At 45.9% G+C, this 22,791-nt stretch overlaps 1 protein-coding gene across 1 annotated transcript in view; it reads right to left on the minus strand.

The window, feature by feature from the left end:
• SAMD11 (sterile alpha motif domain containing 11) overlaps positions 1-22,791 on the minus strand; it is a 122,437-nt gene that overhangs the window by 71,060 nt on the left and 28,586 nt on the right. The window contains exons 2-3 of the mRNA XM_014941342.1: positions 15,175-15,353; positions 4,349-4,399 (exon numbers count right to left, since the gene is read on the minus strand). Of these exons, the coding sequence (XP_014796828.1) occupies positions 4,349-4,399; positions 15,175-15,353 (230 nt within the window). The remainder of the gene's footprint in view (positions 1-4,348; positions 4,400-15,174; positions 15,354-22,791) is intronic.

Below are 22,791 nucleotides of genomic sequence, written 5' to 3' on the forward strand. Positions count from 1 at the left end.
TATTTTCATGAGATGCATCAGCCTCGGAAAAGTAATCCTGCCAGTGGTGCTGAGCACCTGGGATTCACACGGACATGGAGGGGAGCGGAGAGCAGGTATTTTGTGGCAGAGACCAGGCCTTAACCTTGTGTTTACTATTGCAAAATTTGACAGGTTTGCCTTGAAATAAAATAAGTGCATCATTTACTGAGCAACTTGTGAGCAACACATTTCAGCAAATGAAATTCATTCAAGAAATTCAAGGAACAGTACAGCCATATTAGTAAATTCTACCCTAAAAAGGCAATTTTAAAGGAAAACAAGCTGTAAACAAAAATTTAAACCCCTATTAACTTCAAAGTTTAAAAGGGAAGGGAACAAAGCACCTGGAAAGACAAGGGGAGATTCTAATCTCCCCGCTCAGGAAAATTCCCCTATCTCAAGCTTTCGGTTCCTTGCATGTAGAATGCAAGAAGAGATTCTAATCTCCCCTTTCAGGAAAATTCCCCTATCTCAAGCTTTTGGTTCCTTGCATGTAGAATGATTTGTACCCAATTAAATGTCTTTTTATCCCAGGCAACACAGACAGCAATTCCATGGTGGCTAAAGCCAATGAATCCAGGTATCTTCTGACAACTTGGAAAGGAAGATCAAAGACAAATTCAGGACACAGAGGCAGATAAATTAAGGCGGCAGTTCTCAGCCCTGCCTCATTTAAGTCACCTGTGTGGTGACTGTGTGTGTCGACACAGGTGTGCTGCATCCTAATGATTTCCTGGCATGGATTTGGGGTGACCTGGGGAACTCCCATGGGCTGAATTCTGCAGGTCACTCAGAACAGAGGTCAGCTAAACCTTTTTCCCACCCCATGATGTATTTTATGATACAGCAGATGTTTTACAGAACTGTGTGGCCATTTAGGTCACCTAAATACAACCTTTTCCTGTACCAACACATAAACACACAAATTACTTTCTTTGCCACACAACGTAACGCGTGGTGGTTTCTTCTGAACTAGCTGGATTGGGGCAATTTTTAATTGTCAGACAAACTGTTTAATCTGCAAAAGCAAGACTTCTGTTCCCAGGAGGAACTACTGATGTTCTGCCAGGAAAGAGCTGAACAGTGAGGCCAAGGAAGCCCAAAAACTGAACTTGTTGACACGAAAACCACACCATTATTTTATTCCATGCATTGCAAGTTCAGAATATTTGTTAAGATAGGGTTTCTAATTTCCAAAGGTGTTGCACCCTTAGTTGCCACTGTGCAGAATCGTTGTTCACGTGGCCATTAATTAAGGCTTGTGTCAGCACTTCCATTACAAGCCCCTGCCTTTTAGGAGTTTATAACTCAACCATAAAACTTTGCTCTAGGCTGAAATTTATCATGAAAGGATCTGCCTGGAAGGAATCCATTCTTTTGTATTTTAGAGTCCCAAAAGCTTACAGCAACAAACCAGGGATTTTATTCTAAAGGCTGCCATACAAAAAAAAACCTGCAGCTGTTTTTTACAGGAATGCTGGGTGAGATGTGCCTTCCAGACGCCTTCTGATCAGGGTAGGGTGCTGTATTCTTAACATCATAAATTTTAGGAATTATGGGGTTTTATACTTCAGGGCCAAAGTCTGTGCTAACTTTGATACCAGCCTAGCTGTCCTTCCCTTCTCTGCTGCCCACTTTCAGTCTGTAGGGTGCTGTATTCTTAACATCATAAATTTTAGGAATTATGGGGTTTTATACTTCAGGGCCAAAGTCTGTGCTAACTTTGATACCAGCCTAGCTGTCCTTCCCTTCTCTGCTGCCCACTTTCAGTCTTGTGCCACAGGTTTTTTGGGAGCAGACAGAACTTGCTCACACTGCGTTTGACGGGCACGTGGTGGAGATGGAAGTAATTTCTAACACTCCCTGCTCCTGTAACAGATGCTTACATTTGCAAAACATTCCGATATACATATATATATATATATCTATATATATTCCAATATATACAGATATAACAACATCAGCCGCAATACTGACAGGTATGTCCCTCTAAAGCTCTTAAACAATGTTCTCTTAAGTAAACACTACATTTGCTGCACTGAGTCATATACACATTAAGTCCTGTCACAAAAGTCATCAGATTAAATTATTTGCACTCCCTTGTCCAGACAATCTGATCTCCACAAACATTCTTAAATGTTTGTGAAGCATCTAACACGCAGAGGGCACTTCCACAAGTAGCAGTAGTAGTAATATTTTCCTACTGTTCTTAAATCTCAAACTGAACAAGAAGTTTAGACAAACCATCAGAAACTACTCTTAGCAAAACAAAAAAGTTACTAGTGGACTACTATTTGCAAGCAGATCCAATGGACCAGATCCTGATTTTATGATTACATATCCATGTAACAATGGACTAGATCCTGATTTTATGATTACATATCCACGTATGTATGAAGCACACACAGAACCAGATTCTGGATTGCTCTGCACCCATCTACCTCCTTTTCTTTTGTGTTCTCCATGAATTTCACAGCTGCACAGACTGATCTTTGTTGTTTCAGAAAACAAGCAGCACCTGCCAGCCTCAACCATTTCACCTGTGCCACAGGTTTTTTGGGAACAGACAGAACTTGTTCGCACTGCGTTTGACGGGCACGTGGTGGAGATGGAAGTAATTTCTAACACTCCTGTAACAGATGCTTATATTTGCAAAACATTCTGATATACAGATACATATAGATACATATATCTATATATATTCTGATATATACAGATATAACAGAGAAAGGTCCACCTGCTCCTGTAACAGATGCTTACATTTGCAAAACATTCCGATATACATATATATATATATATCTATATATATTCCAATATATACAGATATAACAGAGAAAGGTCCACATCAGCCGCAATACTGACAGGTATGTCCCTCTAAAGCTCTTAAACAATGTTCTCTTAAGTAAACACTACATTTGCTGCACTGAGTCATATACACATTAAGTCCTGTCACAAAAGTCATCAGATTAAATTATTTGCACTCCCTTGTCCAGACAATCTGATCTCCACAAACATTCTTAAATGTTTGTGAAGCATCTAACACGCAGAGGGCACTTCCACAAGTAGCAGTAGTAGTAATATTTTCCTACTGTTCTTAAATCTCAAACTGAACAAGAAGTTTAGACAAACCATCAGAAACTACTCTTAGCAAAACAAAAAAGTTACTAGTGGACTACTATTTGCAAGCAGATCCAATGGACCAGATCCTGATTTTATGATTACATATCCATGTAACAATGGACTAGATCCTGATTTTATGATTACATATCCACGTATGTATGAAGCACACACAGAACCAGATTCTGGATTGCTCTGCACCCATCTACCTCCTTTTCTTTTGTGTTCTCCATGAATTTCACAGCTGCACAGACTGATCTTTGTTGTTTCAGAAAACAAGCAGCACCTGCCAGCCTCAACCATTTCACTCTGATGTGGCAACTGAGTATAAAATAGAAATTTTAAAATTCCACTTTCTTTTTCCTAGCACAGAGGCAAATTTCTGCAGCTGTATTTTTAAAGAATTAGAAAAGTTTATGACTACTAGCAACATATAAAGAGAATGCAAGATCCTCAGGGTATCAGCTGACCCAGAGTTCACAAAGGAATATTCATGGTTGTAACTCAGTGTCTTCAATTTATGCATTTCCACTTTCTGTTACTGCAAGAAACTAGACTTTGGCAATCCCTCTCTTCTCACAAGTCACACTTCTATGTAATTTCTTTGTAATTTCTTCTATACAATTTTTTGAATATCAGCTTCTTCCCGAGCTGACTTGTAAACACTTTTGCAACTGCAGTTCAACCCATTCGTACCTCACATTACAAAACACACAAGTCCTGTTGGCTCCAATACTTCATACTTCAACACTGTTTTAAGTTTGTTAAGCACAACACTGCAACTTTGGAGCAACCCAGGAGCATCAGTTTGGCTTTCAATGACCCTTTTGTGCCAAGAATCCCTTTTGCAAATGAGATACAGATTCCCCTGTCTCATATCAGGAAACAGATCTGGGCCACCCCAACTTCACATTCTTCCAAAAAGGAACCAGTGTAAACATATCAAAACCAATAAAGGGTTTTCTTTACAAGTCTAATCAATTCTCTCTTCTAGCACAAAAGAGACTGTTTCCCCCAAAGACAATTTCCCCAAAATAAAAACAAAAGAAAGGATATGTGGTAAGGGGAGAAAGAGGAACAAAGGAGAAACACAAAAACCCCACAGCACGGACAGTTAGAAATGTTCATTTACATCTAACAGCATCCACAGGCCAGTAACAGATCATAAACTCTTAGCCTACCATACAAAGAGGGTGCCCCAAAATGGTACCTGCAAGAGGTCTCTCGGAAGGAGATGTTTAAATCCCAGTGGGTGTGTATCCTGTTAACAAACAAACAGAAAGGTCAGTGGCACACACTGAACGCTGCATCTCTTACCGCTTAGAAGATCTGCTCCGTCACGACAACCCACCCGTGGTCCTCTCAAACTTGCTCTCCCTAGTTCTCCACCACAACTATTGTCTTCTTCTGAGCTGGGAGGTGCTGTGACCAGCCACAATGCACACACACATCAGTCCTGATTGTCCACAGCTGGGCTCATGGTGATGCAAATGAGAGACCTGCAGCTGTGAGAGAACCTCTCTTTGCTGCCTGCAGCCTCCCTAATAGATGTGGGGACTGCAGGATGTTGTTTCAACTAATAGGACATGTTCAGAGGAAGCAGAAAGAGCTAAACATTGATATTTTATGAAGAAAACCCAAATAAGTCTGTACTGTATTCCCTCCTCCACGCCCGCCCCAGCTGTAAATAAATTATTAGCCATTTCCCACCTCGGAAATTAATTTCACATATTCTGTCTCTCTGCCTGCTGACAAGCAGGAATAGCAGATCCTAGATGAACAATATCCTAAATTAAGACAGAGCAGCCAAGGGGGTGGGGGTTTTGTTGGGTTCCCCCCTGCCTTGGCTACTAGACAACCACGCCAGAGGGCTAAGGCTTGACCTTCTGTGGTCTGGTGTCTCCAGTGGGTAGGAGGAAGCACTGTTCTCCCCCCACTACCCAGGGGAGGTCTGTGACCACCACTCTTTCTCCACGTCAACGTGATGGATGAGAACCCCAGCCATCTGAGACCCAACTGGCAAAGCCAGCCCATGTCCCTGCACAACCCTGCTCCCCCGGCTCCCAGCATCTGCCAGAGAACAGGCTGGGTCCTCACTGTGCCTATAAATCAGCTCCTGCAGATGTAGGTTCCCTGAAAGCATTAAGCAGAAGAGTCTGCAAATATTACCAGTAGCAGAGACCAAATGCACTTTTGTGCATTTCGTGTCTCTCTCTAGCTCTCTGTCTTCAACTAGAAAAAGCAACAGTCTGTAGCTGAAGACTGCAGAAAAAAAAACCCAAATCTAAAACCTGCTGAAGTAAAAGAGAGCGTTTCTTCTGATTTCAATGTGCTTTGAATTGGGCCAGGAGACACTTAAGCATGACCAGTGGAGTCAATGGGACTTAAGTCAGGTTTGAGTGTCTGTTAAAGTGCTTTCCTGAACGGGTGCCCCCGCTTCAGCCTGGTTCAGAAATCAACTGGAGGCAACTCTTAGCACGGAAATAATTCCACACCCAAGACATGATGCTGCTGCAAGTTTTACTAATGTGATAGCACAGCTTTTGTGTTCTTCCTGAAGACTGGCTCAGAAAGGGGAGGCCGGTTGGTCTCTGAGTAGTTCTTTTAAGGGGTTGTCAGATTTTAGTGGATATTAAACTTTCACCAATAAAGCTGTGCTCAGAACTGTACTTAATAGTTCTACATATACCTAGTTTTCCTATTCTTCTTCCTCACATGAAAAACTTTAGAAAACCTGTCCTAGCTTTCCATCTTCCCAACATTTTATTTGCAAATAGAAATGGAATAGGTACTTCCCAGCTACTGAGCTTATGGCAATAACAGTTGTTCTTCAAAGTTAAAATTCAGACATTTGAAAACTTTCTGGAAAGGACAGGCCAAACTCAGGCAGTGAGTAAAATTTCCACAAACTGAAGATTTGTCAAACTCTGGGACACATCTGGACTTTCCAGGCAAGCTGATCTGAGTCCCAATTCAAACCAGTCAAAGCCCTTATGGCCCAACAGGCCTGGGAGGGTCGATCTGTGGAATCAGTGGAGGATGGTGAGCTTGATTTCGCCCCCTTCCCTAGAATACAAGATTTCCTACGTACACAAACTCTTCATAAACCCCCTTTACTTCCAGCTCAGCACCTTGCACTGTGCAAATCAGATCCCTGGCAGCTGCAGAGTGGAAGTGGGGAGAGCTCCAAACACTGCACAGCAATGGACTCCATGGGAACAGCCAGAAACCGAACTGCAAGTCTGAAAAGGAACCTTGTGCTCCTCCTCCTGTTTCTCTGTCCATAAAACATTCTTCAGCGCTCTCAAAAAAAACTGAAAAGGTTTGTTTGGCCCTGAGCTCTATGTAGATTAAATGCCATGTTTGTCTGATTAAAAATCTGCAGTCCCTTACCTGATAAAAAAATTACAATTCAGAAAACCTGTAGTTGAGGTAACCTACCCCATGGGTCTGCCTCTGAAGGCAACAGGCATCTCCTCCAAGCAGTGTCCAGAGCCTGACATCCTGGACCACAGTGGACCGGGTTGTCAGGCCCTGAACACCACCAGAGTGGTCCCCTGGACCACTGTGACCACATCTGTGCTCCCATTACACCCCGGTGTGTGCTCCCTCGGGCCACACAAAGATGCACAGCAACAGAGCACCGTGTTCTGCCGCACCAGTAACTGCTCTGTCCCACCCTAAAACTCACTAATTATGGGCTTCTTGTTTCCACAGTTCTCAGCTCTGGAGCTCACACGTACCAAATGTCCATCTACTATAACCCTACCTGGCAGGTAAAAACTGTCTTCATACTGGAGTCTCAGAGCAGTGCTGCAACATTCCCTTTACCTGTGCAGCTAATATTTCCATCCACACTGGGAACTGCCATCCCTTCCAGCCCTCGGACTCAGACCCTGTACCTCAATGGGAAGGTCCACATCCCACCCAAACAGCAAGGAAGCAGGTAGGCAGGTTCCTCCCAGCCACAGCACCACCACAAGGAGCATAAGGCGGAGGGTGAAATGACCTGCACAGGACTCTGAGCTGCTGGCCTGGGCTCCCCTCTCTCCACTTGGGGTTCAGTCTCTGCGTTAAACTCTCAGCTTTCCATAAAATGTAACTTCTGGTGGTCTGCTGCAGCCACCAACACGGGTGGACTGCAGAGAAAGATGCTTGGCATCAGGCGAAGGCGTAGCTCGTAACGAGACCCAGCTCAGCTGAACTTCAAAGCATCGGAGGGTTGTGAGTAAGGGGGAGGGAAAACCTCCTGCCAAAGGAATAGCTCAGATCCACATAGAGGCAGAGACATCTATCTGCCGAGATGGATAATTAAACACCCATATTTAGACAAATGAATAGGTGAGAATGAAATTAAATCCTAATTATCTTTTTTGGGAGGGGGAGGGGAGAGGGACAGGGAGCAGAACCGAGCGCTCGTTCCACGTCTCTGTGCCGTTATCACCAATTAGATTGCTGAGCCTAATGTACGCCTTGCTTTAACGGGTTATTCATCCAATTGAAATCAAATTACTAATAATTTGCAAACTATCAGCTACACAAGCCTGTCCTTGGCTTGTATAAAGAGTGGTGAGCAGGAGCCAGTCCCTTACAAATTAGTAACAGAAAAGGAAGGGGGGGGAAAGATAAAAAGCACAGCCAGGCAAGCAAAGGTTCTACAGCTGCTGCGTGTCCCCACCTCTGCACCCACCCAAGGTCTCAGCCCCGGTGGGATCAGCCAGGAAATGTTCAATATAAGTGACCAAACCCCCCAGCAACAGCCAGAGACCAGTTCCCTGCCCAGCTCTATGTGGGGAGGGCAGTTTGGGGGACACGGAGCTGGGGGATTAACAAACTGCTGCACAGACACCTCGGCGAGGGGGGACTAGAATGTCAGGGTTTGCTTTGTGCAAAGAATGAAATTGCTTATACATATATGTGAACAAAAAAAAAACCTACATAAACAGGAAGGGCTGAGGCTATTCGAGGCATCTCTGGAGGCTGTACTGGAATGAGAATCCAGCCCAGAAAAGAAAGTGACAGAGCTGGCAAAATAATGGAGAGCAGCTGGGATAGTTTTTAATTTTTAAGTTGTTTTTTTCCTTCCCTGTCATTCCTTTTTTACCCTCACGGTCCCTCCAAGCTTTCAACACCTCATGGAAGAGGCCAACAGTGTGAGCCAGGCATCCCCTGATGTCCTGTCACTCCAGGGCAGGAACAACCTCATTCTGCAGCTTCTACACCACGGCCAGTTTGCTTTCTGTGGCTCCCCCAGCCATCCCAGGTGTGTGTGTGCTGCAGAAACCAGTACACATGCCACGTCAGCCTGGAGGATACTGGGCAGCATCCAGCTACAGGAACAGGTCATTACTGCCAGGAGGAGAACCCGCCACAGCCTCATCTCTTACCCACAACTGTCCCTTTCTACTCCCATTTAATTATAAGACCCACACTTCTTTTGGATGGAGTTTGGCTGTACCTTTCAATTTTCCAGCACAGGCAAGGCCACAGAGAAGGGAAAAATATTGACAAGGTTTCACAGAATCACAGAATCTTCTAGGTTGGAAGGGACCTTAAAGATCATCTTGTCCAACCATCAACCTCACTGACAAAAATAGACACCCCCACAACAAACAAGGAGCATCATCACTAAACCAGACCTCCCAGCACTGCATCAACCCGTCTTTTGAACACCTCCAGGGATGGGGCCTCAACCACCTCCCTGGGCAGCCCATTCCAATGGCTGAGAACCCTTTCAGTGAAAAAATTTTTCCCAATATCCAGCCTGAACCTCCCCTGGGGCAACTTGAGGCCATTTCCTCTCGTCCTGTCGCCTGGGACTTGAGAAAAGAGACCGACCCCCATCTCTCTACACCCTCCTTTCAGGGAGTTGTACAGAGCAATAAGGTCTCCCCTCAGCCTCCTCTTCTCCAGGCTGAATAACCCCAGTTCCTCTGGTTTAAAAGACTGCACCGAAGGGACAGTGCTGGCAAAAGGCTGAACTGAGGACTTGAATTCACCCAGTGCAGCCCAGCACCACCGTGGTCACTGGGAATTCAGCTTGCCCTGGGTACCACCATCTCTCCTGGAAACACGGACCACTCAGGCACACACGTGTATCACTGCCTCAGCTGCCACAGTCTCCTCTATCCAGGCATTGCTACTTTCAGGCAGCCAACATTAAGAAGCTCATGTGGGCAATGAACAGGGGTGGGCTCCTCCCTGAAACCTCATCCATGGCGGCTGGAGAATGGCCTTAAGAGTCCAGCAAGACTGAGACTTGGACCTGGGGCATCTGGGTTATTCTCCACCACGGAATTGATGTTCCAAGGGTCAGATACAAGGAGATACAGAGAGCAGCCAAGAGCACTTGTGGGTCATGATTTCATTCACTTTCATTCTCACACTTCACCTTTCTTTCTGGTCTCATATCTCCTCCCTGGGCAAGAAGGAATTTTTACTGTTTATTATATTTTATCCTGCAGCATCCCTGAGAAGTAAGTAGCCATTTTCTTTCTCTCTCTCCCCCTCAAATATATGTCCTCATTAGGTCAATGACATGCTTCCTGGCACTCTGGACCAGCTCCAGCCTTTGCTTCCCAGAGGGATCTTTAATATATTTATTGAATACAGTGACTTGTTATTAAGTGGTGCATGGTTCATAGGAAAAAAGGGGGGAAGGAGGGAGGAAAAAGAAAGGAAAGGAGAAAATAAAGGGTTGCAGAGGAAGAAAGAAGGGATTGACAGAAAATAACCAGTGGAAGCTGTGAAAGGAAAGTGTCAAAAAGCAACAAAATACGTCTCCAGTCACAAGAGGGGCCTTGCCTCCCTCCTCCTCTTGAGTCACAGGAATTAGAAGAAGGGCTGCCAAATCTAATCTAAGAGCCTGATTCAGGGCTGGAGCCCAGAGCCCTGCTCTCCATGTCTCTGGGCTCTCTGCAGTTGTACGTGGCCAGGAAGAGCCATGCCAGCTTAGCCCAGACCCCAGACAGGCTCTGCCTTTGGCAGAAGGTGAAAATCACCATTGTGTGGCATATCCTGCCACGAAACTCCAGCAGAAATGGGGATGTCACACAGCTCTCATCCCAGGGTGGATGTTTGGGACCATTTCAGGAATGGCCAAGCAAGAGGAGGATGGTGAAGGCAGTGGTGTGTGTCCTCCACATCAGCCCAGAAGGCACTGGGACCTCACGGCCCCGAATTACAAGCAGATGCATGTGACAAATATAATGGGGGGGTGCTCGGGTTTGATCTTCAATCAATTAGGGAGTCAAAGAGCAGCAGCCTTACGGGATATAAGAAATAGCTTTCCACTTAGAAAGGCAGGCAGAGGCAAGGCTGACAGCCCTGGCCATTAAGGTTTAGTGGAGGTCAGTAATTTTGCCATTAGAAAAGGGACACTGAGTGAGGAGCAGGCTGTGAAGCTGGTGTGTGAGGGGAGGGATGCCGGGGGACGGGGACAGCAACCTCCCCTGTCTGGACTCCATCCATGTTTAGATGGGAATGGGGACAAGGTGACAGTGTTCCACCATTCCTTGAGTAATTCACATCCTCTTGTTTGAAATATCACTAATCCCACACTGGGATCATGCTGCTGACACAGCCAGAGAAGATTCAGGGGTGTGGGGGGAGTCACATAAAAAAAGGAGGAAGGACTTAAGGGCAGTATGAGGTTCTCCAGAAATCTGGAGAATTTCTGTACACAGACAGAAAGTTACAGGACAACTTTTGTTATTTCTCCTCAAAATGGATTTTATTGCAGGGAGGAAGGACCTAAGGGCAGTACGAGGTTCTCCAGAAATCTCAGTACACAGACACCCTGTTACAGGACAACTTTTCTTATTTCTCCTCAAAATGGATTTTATTGCAGAGCAATATCTGGCAAGGAAGCCAGCCCGTTGTGTGCTCTCATTGTACAATCTGCTCCTACTTTTGCTCCCAATCCTCTTTTTTTAATTTCAAAGGCATTTTCACCTTACATGTCCATTTGCTCCTACCCTGGTGCACATGTTTACTCATATCCCACGAGGTTCCTTCAAAGACAGGTCAGATCAAAAACTTCCACCATTTTAAACAGGTGCTTAAGTATTATTGCCTCTTATTATTAGCCGTGCCATCACGTTTTGCTGGGGACTCAAGACAAAGCTGTACGTGAGCAGTTCCTAACCTGAGACATTTAACATGTTAAATCTCAGATGTTATCATTACTTTTCTCCTCTTCTCCTTCCCTCTCCTCCTCTACTAATGAAAAAGGCCGGTCTTTAAAATAGAAATTAAATTCATGCACCCACAAGACAATGCTGGGCTTAAATCCAACTGCATGTGAGGATCTTGCTGTTAAAGCTGAACCTTATTCTCTTGCTACACGGGCTTTCCTCTGTTTGGAGATTTTGGGGATAATGTAACGGAGATCCTTAAAGGCAGATTGAACCTCAGTGTGAAAAAGCTCAGAGGCTGCTCCTGAGGTAACGCGTTTATCAACATCACCTGGCATCTCCCAATGAGTGTGAGGAAGTTAATGCTCCTCAAACTATGGAATGTGTCGTCTCAAACTTTCACTGCATTGCTGTATTTTGTGTCTAGGATAATAAACTCGAGAGCGGTAACACAAAAGCAGAGTGGCATAACTTTTAGCCTTAGCTTGCTGGGGGGAGGCAGCTTAGTTCATAGTCTGTCAGAAAGGAGAAAGGCTTCATGAAGCCAACCTTTCGAACTGGAGTCTGCTCTACATCGTGCTTGTACCAGTTCACCTCTGCCAGTGTTACTATGGCTAAAGTAACTGTACAGTGCATCCGTACAGAAATGCCCTACACTGATCCCATTCTTTTCCCCAAATAGGAAAAGCTCTTTTTATGGCCAGGCACACGTTCTCACCAGCAGTCAGCACAACTTCACCAAACCATGGTAATTAAGGCAATGCCACTGTTCGTGTAGGTAATGTTGTAAATGAGCAAGATTTTCAGGAACCCGAAATCTGATCAGAAGAAAAAGGATTTTCTTCTGCAGCGCCGTCCCAATAATCTCCAGAGCTGATGCTTACAGTCTGGGTATCAAGCTCCGGTATCAAGCTCAGCAGATGCCTCTGGTTACATGAGACAAGATTTTAAGCCTTCTGTCTTCCAGACAGGAGGCACAACACAAAGGCTGCTTAGCACACCCTGCAAAGCGGGCTAAAGAGGACTCAAGGGGGCTCACGACAAGATGAAAACATTCACCTTTAAGCTTGGGTCACCTGGATTTCCAAGCAGATGAGCCAAGCTCCCCTCACTGCAAGGCCTGGTTTCCTTAATTACCTGTGTGCAAGACAGCAAAGTGACACACTTTCACAAGGACTGGGTTGTGAAAGAAGCTGGCACGCACTGAAATGCACTAACTTCAGTGGTAGTTACAGGTCTCTGCTCCTTTCTAGGAATGCAGGAACATCATGAGGCAGGTCTTCTCTTCCTCAGACCTTCTCTGAAGGCCACCACCATGAGCAATTGCCTCAGATTAAAGGAAATCACTGTCAAAGGCCAGGGTGAGGGACTAGCCAAGAAACTAAGCTTCCAACTCCTATTCTAATCCCTAGAGCCTTCTCTTCACCAATGCCCAGACCTCAAAGTGGCAGTAAACATTCTCTTGTGCCAACAATAGAAGGAAACAGTCAATATAAAGGAAATTGGGAATAGGAAAAAAAAAAGAAAAGGAGAAAAGGCGACAATGTTGAAAGCAATAATGCAGGTGTTTATGATGGGAAGCCCATGCAGGTGTGCACAAGGGCCATCCAGGGGTACAAGAGGAAAACACAGGTTTGCTCAGGCCCTGACCTTGTTTTCCTGCTACCGCAGTTTAACCTATTTCTTCCTCTCAGTGGGAGACAATAAAACCTCAGCCCAATCCATCACCAATCGGGGAGGATCCAACAGGTGAATTAAACCCAGAAAGCAGATGGGGCACTGTGTCTGCCGGGCCCCAGCTGTCATGTCTGCGAGCTGTCTCGCCTTCACGATGCCGCCGCTGTCTCCAGAGCATCCCCATCCCACCTCCCACCCCGCTCCCTGCGCTGCTAATGACACTGGGAGTGGAGCCAGAGCCTGCTCCCTCCGGCACGGCCGGGCAGGAGTGGGGTCAGGTCACCTTCCCTTCATTGCTCTCCAGCAGGTGGAAATGGCCTGTCCTTCCCCTCTTTGGGACAGCAGGGCTGGGGCACCCGTTGGCAAGGACACTGGAAATGCTGAAATTGAGCAGGAGGTGGTCCCTGCCTGGGCACCAAGAGCTGAATTCCCTGCTCTTTTTTTTTCTGTTATTACTACACTCCTTACTGCCTGGCCCCAGTTTGCCCAGTTATTCCAGCTTTTCCCCACACACTCTGTCAGAGCTCCCAAGAAGATGGAAAGGAGAAGAACTGTACAAGAGCAGGGAGAGTCTCGCCCGCCTGCTAGGAGTCACACACTCCTCTGGCATCAAGACAAAGCTTAAACAAGAGACTTTCAGACAAACTGATTGAAAAGCACTGAAGAGCACAGGAACGGTAAGCTGGGGGACCACTGGCTAATAACTATTAAGTATTTTTTCTTCATTTCCTAATAAACAAGGCAAAGCAATTACAGTAATTAAAGATTTAAGATAAGAGCACTTTATATTTGGGGGGCCCAGCATATCAATTATATAGTTATCACGTTGTTCTCCCTCCTAATGAGACAATCTAGCACTGTAATTTTGCAGAATTAAAAGCATAATTAAAGAGGGCAGGAGAAGAAGGGCATTTTACCCAAACTGATTAGGAGGGTTTCCCTCTCCCCTGTGCCTCCAGCACTCACACACGGTGCTGATGCCTTCCCCAAACACCTTTCCAAGTGATAACCCTCGAACAGGGCTGTTGGGCAGCTGCAATGATAAACCCAGACTTTAATTACAGGAGGGTTTTATGAGAAGAGCCAGTTACTGTTTCGTCTCCCTGCTTTCTAGCTCTGGGTTGCTGAACATACCAGCATCTGCTGGAAGGCAAGGGGGGAAAGAGCTTATCTACTCGGGAGCAAGAAACACATAAAACATAAGAAAAGCAATTACATGCCTTCGGTTTCCACTCCTCTGTTTTTATAGGGCTTGTCTCAGAATCTGAGTGATTTTATGCATCACAGGAAGATGACAATCAAGATGAGCTGCAATGATATGCATGGGAGGCTGAGACACAGTGCCTTTAGGTATTTATTTGCCTGTAGTTACATGTCTTCTAAACATCATGTTTTTTCAGAGGGATGAGAGAACCCAAAATTTTGCAGCTGAATATTGCGGGCGCTGAGACCATACGTGAGAGCCCAAGTGACAGCTACCAGAATGCAACTTAAGACAATCCCTTCTCTTCCTCCAACCCTGCATGATTCCAGGATGTATTTAGAAGGTACCAAGAAAGACACGACCAAAATATATACATATTGAGGTTAAGACCCAGAATCCAAGTGACTCTTTGCCTACTGCAACTCCATTCCTTTCACATTTAGACTACACAGGCCCTCAGGATCAGTAAGACACGGCGATGCTCTTTGATACTTGTAATCAAGAACATGTAACAACCAGCACTGCTGCCACCTCCTTCCCAAACTTTGCTCCCCAACATTAAATGGTCCAGTTTACATTGCATCAGCATTTGGGGCCAACGGAAAGCAAAAGGCAGGACTTTGGGCCCATACACCCCTGTGTATTTTCAGGCAGCTACATAAAAGGCCCACAGATGACTCTGTGGTCATGCAATATGTTGGTCTCACCAGGCACAAAGACACAGAACCCTGGGCAGAGCGGGAAATACAATTTACAGTCTGCAAATACAGATGCCTTTAGTGCAAACACAAGGCCCATGGTGCAAAGCACAGAGCCTTACTCACCCCAAACAGGAGTGAGTGAATAAAGAGGACCCCACAACTCTTTCTGAGCTGAATGTGACATCTGCACTTTAATTTCAGGCCCTGGAGGTGACTCCACTGGGCAGCCTGGGCAGTACTGGCCCAGAAAGGCTGGTCACCTGCTGCCCAGTTTTCTCTGTCTTTGCCCTCGCAATGCACCCCCCTGGCAGGAAAGTACCTTCTTTTCATGATACTGATGTGGAGATCTTCCTCCTGCTTTACTTCAGGGTGTTGACCATTGCTCTTATCGCTCTCTTCGCTGTCGTCACTATGCGAGAAGATTGAGGTGAGCTCTTTCTTTGGGATCCTGGTTGGAGGTAAGGGGATGGTCCTCTTCTCTGCCAGGCGACCCCGGTTCTGAATGGAATTCGTTGGAATGGGAGAGGGCAGGAGGAAAAGAGAAGAAAAGAAGAATTTGGTTAGAAACCCAGAACCAAGCAGCTCCTCTCAAACAGCTGCGCTGCCAAGGCAATGCTGTTAGTCACAGCCAGTCTCAGACTGGTCCATTGGGTGGGCAAAGGATATGTTCTCTTTGCAAAAGACTTTTCAGCAGAGGTGTATCTATATCTAGTTCTTCCAGTTCTAATACTCAAGTCATGCATTCCCAGCCCCTCCCCACCTCTTCATTCCTAGCTCACGTCTCATCCACACCAACGAGAAAGGAAGGTGGCAGCACAATCGGGCCCCAATCTCTCTCTTCCAGGGTACTTCCTACCCAATGTTGCACATTAACATAGCAGAATAGGTTAAATTAAACCTTTGCCAGTAGCCCTGGGAAGGTGTGATCCAGATAATCCAGAGGACTTTTGACTGCAAAAGGGAAACTGCCTATGCCAGCCAGCAGCAGGTTTGACCCTCACACCAGTGAACAGTCAGCATCAATTTAAACTCGAATTACTGAGGGTACTTTTCTTTGTTCCTCTGTGTGTTCAGACAAATCCTTGTGCAGGCTTTCCCTAGGTGGTCCTGGCAGCACACCTCCCTCAACAGCTCCCTCTGACAAGACACAAATAAACAGGAGGAAAACTGCCAGGAGGCAAAAGCTGCTTTTTCACTCCATGTGCATTTGTGTACAGAACCCAGCACACCATGACCCTGCTCCCAACCTCCTCTCTTCTGCAAGAAGTGAGGACGTATTACACATTACTCTGCTTCTGCACCCTTGGTGCCTGATCCACAAGAAGATATGAGCCTAGTGCTGCCTAACCTGGAGTGTGTTGGGTTTTTAGCTCTCACTGGGATAAGAAGATGTTTCTAGCACTTGGGGTGTTCAGCTTGATCTGTGACCAAGACAGAGAGCCCTAATACGAGCACTTAGAGTGGAAGATGTACACTGGAAACCCAGGGAGACTATAATGTCATTCCCCCTCTCCCCCTGAAATTAAAATTTTAACCAACAAAATGATGAAACTGGGAAGGGAACCACCCTGAGGGGAAGTGAAGCACGGTTTCACGCACATTCTTTGTAGAGGTACGTAGGCATCATTCCTTCAATAGGAAAAGTCGTAGTAAAGAAACACATTTTTAGCAAGAACTGGAACAAAAGGAAGAAAGGTGTGTGAAACTGGTTGAGTAAGTGCAGAGTAACATTTGACTCAGAACAGTTTCTCTGAAACATCAACTCCAAGTTTCCAAATAAACCTGGCAGAATGAAAACACCCTGGGAAAACCACTCGGGCTCTCGGCAGGGGAGAATGGAGCAAGACTAAGTGATAGAAGAGCCCATGTTTTTTTAATTAAACAAATTAAGAACTTTCCACAAATACAAAAACAAAAAACTTCTTGTTTACCTCTGTCAATAAATTCCAGTCATGGTCATTAAGGGGAGCCCTAATTGCTGTGATAATTAGCTAAATCCATCTGGAAGGCATCACCCCAAGGAGGCACACGAGCTTTCCCGTTCCGATGCAGTCCCAAGCCAAGAACGCAGCTGTCTGTGAACAGCAGACACCCCAGGGAGGGAAAAGCAGTGGGCCAAACTGGCTTAAAAATGGGAAAACACGTGTATAGAAGGAAAAAGACACGCACTTTTTTTTCTTGAGAGACACGTGAAGAAGAAAAACGTACCCCTGGAACAGCAAGAAGGTGAAGCCCCGACTATCCCCAGTACAAAACTTGGATCAACTGCAACAGACCTCGTGGTGAGTCCAAACGCTCAGATGCAGGAGATATAATGGGACAGAAATTGCACACCTCCTGCCCTTAAATACTTTTCGTGTATAAGATGCGTTTCCACCCCTGCCCCTTTCCTGCTCCAATGAGTACAGAGAATGTGGGCAGAGCCCGACCTCCAGCCTGCACAGTGTCAAGGACAGCAGGGAAAAAAAGAGGAGAAAAAGGGAAAAGCAGGGGGAAGGAAAGGAAAAGCAAGGAGGGCAGTATTTGCACCAAATTTGTCATGCTGAAAAGCAGGATTTGATATCAGCATGAGCTTTATCATGCCAAAGCTTTATATATTTTTCTGAAGTTGCAATTTATCATAACAATTAAAGGGAGAGGGGAGGGAGGGAGTGCAAATTTCCGCTTCAAAATAATTGCAATTCACTCTCTGCTGTGACTTCACAGGCTAAAGAGAACGGCACTGATCAGATACTAAAAATCATTTTATGGCCGTTATGGTACCTTCGAGCAGTTACCAGGTCTCAGTGACTGCCCAGGGACTCATCAGCCCTAACAAGAGCGTGAGTGCAGCAAACAGGGAGGCACTAAACCTGGAGACACAGCCCACCAGGCTAGGAACACAGGTTCCCCCTTGTCCCTGCTCCTCAGGACGCTCATTCTTTGCCTTTCTCTGAATTGACCCTTACACCTAAAGCTGCTACACCTGGATAGAAACACACACATTCTATATGTAATATAAAAATATGTATACACATGCCTATATGGATATCATCTCACACACAGAGAGCTTCTTCCCTTAAAAGACAAATGAATGGACATGAATGGAAAAGAGAACCTGCCTCTGCAGCAATCTCTGGTCCCAGATGTCCTGCCCATGGGCATCGGAACCGGGGCCACAGTGGTCCCAGCCCCCTTGGGTACACCTGCATTCCATCACCAGCAATGCTTTTTTTTAAAGTTGTGTTTACTTTATATTTTTGCCATTAGGTTTGGGGCATTTTCTTCCTTTATTTATTTATTTATTACATTTCTCCATCCCCAGAAAATTAAAATAGACCGAGCCAATCAATTTCGCCTTTTATGTTCATCTATAGTCAGTTTTGAATCAATTGCACTTTCTTAATCTGTTTAGAGGCATTCACCAGGAGATACGCATTACTTTTAAATTAAGCACAAAAGTAGCCAGCAGCCTGGTCCAGAACCTGCTACAATCAATTGTCTTTCCATCGACTTCAAAGGGCGCTGGTCCAAGCCGCAAATAAAAACACTGCCTTGTGAGAAGCTTTCCATCCAAGGAATCTTTCCTATGACTCTGGCTTTTGCTAAAATCCTCTGCCAGTTGTACAAACAGCTACAGGACAGGAATGTACCTATATTGAGATACCCACAGCTACTCAGGTTCAGGGTTATCAACTCCCACTTGGCCCGCAGTGCCACGTGGTGAGGAATGCACTCAGCAAAGCTGTGTTATGTGCAAGAACACATCCAGAGAGCGCAGTCCTGTCGCTATATATGGGGAGGTACATTAGGATTTATAGATATTTGATGTAAGCCTCATAATCCCACATTAAAAAAAAAGCTCCTATTTGTGTGACAGCGTCATTGCAGAGTGATCTCATACATTAATGGGATGCTGGTGCTGAACCATGAACCCTGTAAGAAGGTCTGAATATTTTAAAAAGAAAACAGCCGCCCAATTTGTTGATATTCATTGGGATGTCTGATGCCTGGGAAAACAACCCGATCAATAGTCACCTATGGCCAGAGAGCCAGGCCTCTGGGGACTCCAGCTCCCCTCTCTTAAATAACTCCATTTTTACACAGCTAAAGAAAGGGGGGAAGGTGTGCTTTGCCAGCTGCCTTGCTTAAACTAGTGGGACTGTTCTGGCCATTGGGTCAGAAGGAGCATTTTCTATAGCTGCAGAGCCAACAGCTGCCAGTACAGGTGCAGCACCCCCAGCAACAAATATGAACGATACAGAGCATAAAGATGTCTTACAACTCAGCCCAGCGAAGCCAGGCTGCCTGTCTGGCAGCTCCCTGCCCCGGGCAGCACGGACAGAAGGTGCTCTAAGGGACAGATTTTATCCCTGAGAGCAGGGGGAACGTGGGATCCCTCCTGAGGACCAGTTCTCTACATGTACATGGGTCAAATACAGCCAGGCAAAACAGGTGGGTGCTCTCCCCTGCCCTCCAATGCACCCTCCAACAACCTCTTGGGTGCCCAAGAGGAGTCCAAGATGTTTGCTCTCAGGCCAAACACTGACTCTGCTTAGAAGAAACATCTTCAGATGTTGCACCTTCCTTTCATCACACGAGGATTCCCCCCACCCCCTGGACAGAGGGTGGAGAATAGAATATCACTTATTACCCTCTCCTTAATTAGTGTAAGTGGAAAGTAAAACATTTCCGCAATTCTCCAAAGCTTTTACAAGGGTGAGTGTTGAGGGCACTGCAGAACTGCCTCACGTATTAGGACTCCCTTCCCTTTATACATCGTTAAAGCTTAATTTCGTGGGTTATGATACCAGCTAACGAAGCCCAGCTGGAGTTGGAGTCAATAACCCTCTGTATCCCCAGCCAGCCCTGCCTGCGTCAGCCCAGCCCTCCCTCACTCACCACTTCACCCTCCCAGGGTCTTTTGACACCATTAATTGCTTTCGTTGCCTCTCAAAGTACTGTCTGGGTGGGGGGTTGCTTTGTTTTTAAAAATCACAGACAGGAATATTTCCTTTCCCCAGGAAAAATCAAATGGGCACCGACACACAATTTAAAGCTGCCGATTACCCAAGTCTAGAGAGGCAACAAGTGAAAAAAAAGCCACCCAACAACTTGGGAAGGGTGGTAGGTTACCTGGGTGGAGAAGCCTGGAAGCCTGATTGCTCTGTCATGAAAGCAAGGGACCATCAGAAAGATGGAAAAGAAAACAGTGGGGATATTTCTTCCCTTCCAGAGAATGGGGTGGAGGGGGGGGAAATTCCGCTCTGTGTGGCTAAGCAAGGTCAGTGGAGTCGGGGTGGAGGGAGCAGGGGGGGAAATTCTGCTCTGTGTGGCTAAGCAAGGTCAGTGGAGTTACAAAATAAAATCCTTCTCCCCTCCATCCATCCAACCCCCTCGTAGCTCTCCCCTGGAGCTGTGTCCTCCCAGCCAAGAATACCAAAATCCGAGCTGTTGCCCAAGAGCCCCGGGAGAGCCGGCAGATGGAAGGACGGGAGGAGAGCATGGGACTTGGGGGAGAGGCAGGAAGGGAGGGTTAGGAAAGGTTTCCTGCCCTGGGAGCTACTGCAACAAGGTCAAAACAGCTGAACGCCCTGGTGTGACATTCAAAGTCAGCCAGAAAAAGGAAAGATTCCTCGCAGGGAGAGTCCCTGGTGAGCATTTAATTGATCCCAGCAATGGAAAGGCCTCTGCTATGAGAGCTGCAAGGCAAAAAGCTCTATGGAAAAAAAAAAAAAGGAAAAAAAAAGCACATGAAAGCAAAGCTTTTGCCAGTCCACGTTAACTGCCAGCCAAACTCTGGACATCTGATCCCATTGGGAATTGACCCAAGAAGACGAGCAGGTGCAGTCCCCACAGACATCACTTCTTCAGCATCCAAATCAGCACCAGAAAAAATAAAAAAGAAAAAAAAAAAAAGAAAAGCAGAGAAATGCAAATGCACAAAGGGTTTGCACACTGATAAAAATATCAAAGCTGTTTTGCAAGATGATTCACGTGCCTGTGATTCAGCTCTCAAAAATAATTTCTATCGGATACAAAAACCCAACCCCGCCGAAGCAAGAGCACACACATTCCTTCTGTATACGTCGAGCTGGGAAACACAGGGAGCAGAGAGGGAATGCTGGGGGGAGGTTTGTGTGCTGCCAACGCTGGGAGCTGAAGAATGCTAAATCTTTTCCATATGTGAAGGAAATCCTCAAGCCCAGACAGCATTTTCTCTCTCTTTTTTTTTTTTTTTATTGATAATAAAGATAGGCAAAAGGAAAGGAGTAGGTTCTGAGAGCCTGGAATATTTTTCTTTTACTTTTTCAAATAATAAACCTGGTCAAATGGCTTTAATTAGGGAAATTACGCAGCAACGGAGCCCACACATCCCCTGTAGGATAACTGACAGAGTTTGCATTTACCTTCAGCTGTGATTAGTGTAAACACCTAAGAAAGGGTCAGTTGCCTTCCAAGATAATCCTCCGCCCTCCCCTGAGCCTTCATTAGTTGTTCTAGGCTGATGGTGCTACCAGGCAGACTGTTTCGGTAGCAAATCTGGTCCAGGAGCAATCCCCCTGCCCTGTGTTTACCAGCTTCTCCCTCAGAAGGGAGGTCAGAGCCAGGAGAAGCTGCCCAGCCCCTCGTCTCACCTCCTGCTCCCGTGTTCAGTAATGAACAAATGAATAAAACAAAAGTCAGCAGCCGGCCGCTGCATCTATTCTCTGCCTCCCTGTGAGCTGCAGTCCAGCCCTTTATTATTTATCATAGAATCATAGAATCATTGAGGTTGGAAGAGCCCCTTGGGATCATCGAGTCCAACCATCTCCCCTACTCTACAAAGTCCTCCCCTACACCATGTCCCTCAGCACTGCATCTAAACGGCCCTTAAACACAGCCAGGGATGGGGACTCCACCCCCTCCCTGGGCAGCCTGTTCCAATGCCCGACCACTCTTTCGGTGAAAAATTCTTTCCTAATGTTCAATCTAAACCTCCCCTGTTGGAGCTTGAAGCCGTTCCCTCTCGTTCTATTGTTAATTACCTGTGAGAAGAGACCAGCACCAACCTCTCTACAGTGTCCTTTCAAGTAGTTGTAGAGAGTGATGAGGTCTCCCCTCAGCCTCCTCTTCCTCAAACTAAACAGTCCCATCATCTCTTGCCAGTGACAGCAATGTTAGGCTGGAAGTTCTTCCAGCACAGGAAGGATGGCCCAAAGTTCAGAGGGAGCAGATGGGAAAAGGCTGCGATGGTCACGCAAAAAATGAAGGCAGTACAGACCATGAAGACTCTTCCAGGTTTCAGAGACTGTGTCACACTCTTCATCAGGGTCTCCTGGAAGGGGCTTACAAGTCCTGGCAATGACTAGAGGCAATGGAGGAGGCAATTTGGCAGAGCCAAAGAGGTCTAAGAGCTGGAGCCAGGGGACAACAGATTCTGGGAATAATTGGACCCAGCAGGCTCTCTAGGTCTACACTTGACGATTCCTCATTAACAGTTTTGAGTTGTCATCAGCTGGTTTGTACAGAAGCTATCAATTACAGATCAGACGGTCCAGGCCCATTTTTAGGCTAACTTATCTTCTGAGAGAGGGAAGATATATCAAAGAAGAGAACTGCTCTTAACCATAATTTCCCTGTGTGATCCTGGGCCACTCACTTGACCCCATGGGCTCGGTCTCCCTGCTATAAAAAGCCATCAGTAACATTTTCTCTCACTTTCTCTCCCTCCTCCCTGTCTCTCTGCACTGTTTCTATTGTAAGCTCTTCGGAGCAGAGGATGAAGTGTTGAGTCTGAGGCTGTGCACAGGAACAGGGCCATAGGTACTACTATAATTGGAGAAAATATGTATGTTTTAAACCAAAAGAAAGTTACACAGAAGAGAAGCTGCAGCTCTTCCCATCAATATTAACAATATTATTTTCTGAAGCCCTAAAGAATCAGATGAACACGATCCATGAACAAAAGGGAACA

This window comes from Calidris pugnax, unplaced genomic scaffold (assembly GCF_001431845.1).
Source record: "Calidris pugnax isolate Ruff unplaced genomic scaffold, ASM143184v1 scaffold82, whole genome shotgun sequence".
Classification (NCBI taxonomy): domain Eukaryota; kingdom Metazoa; phylum Chordata; class Aves; order Charadriiformes; family Scolopacidae; genus Calidris; species Calidris pugnax.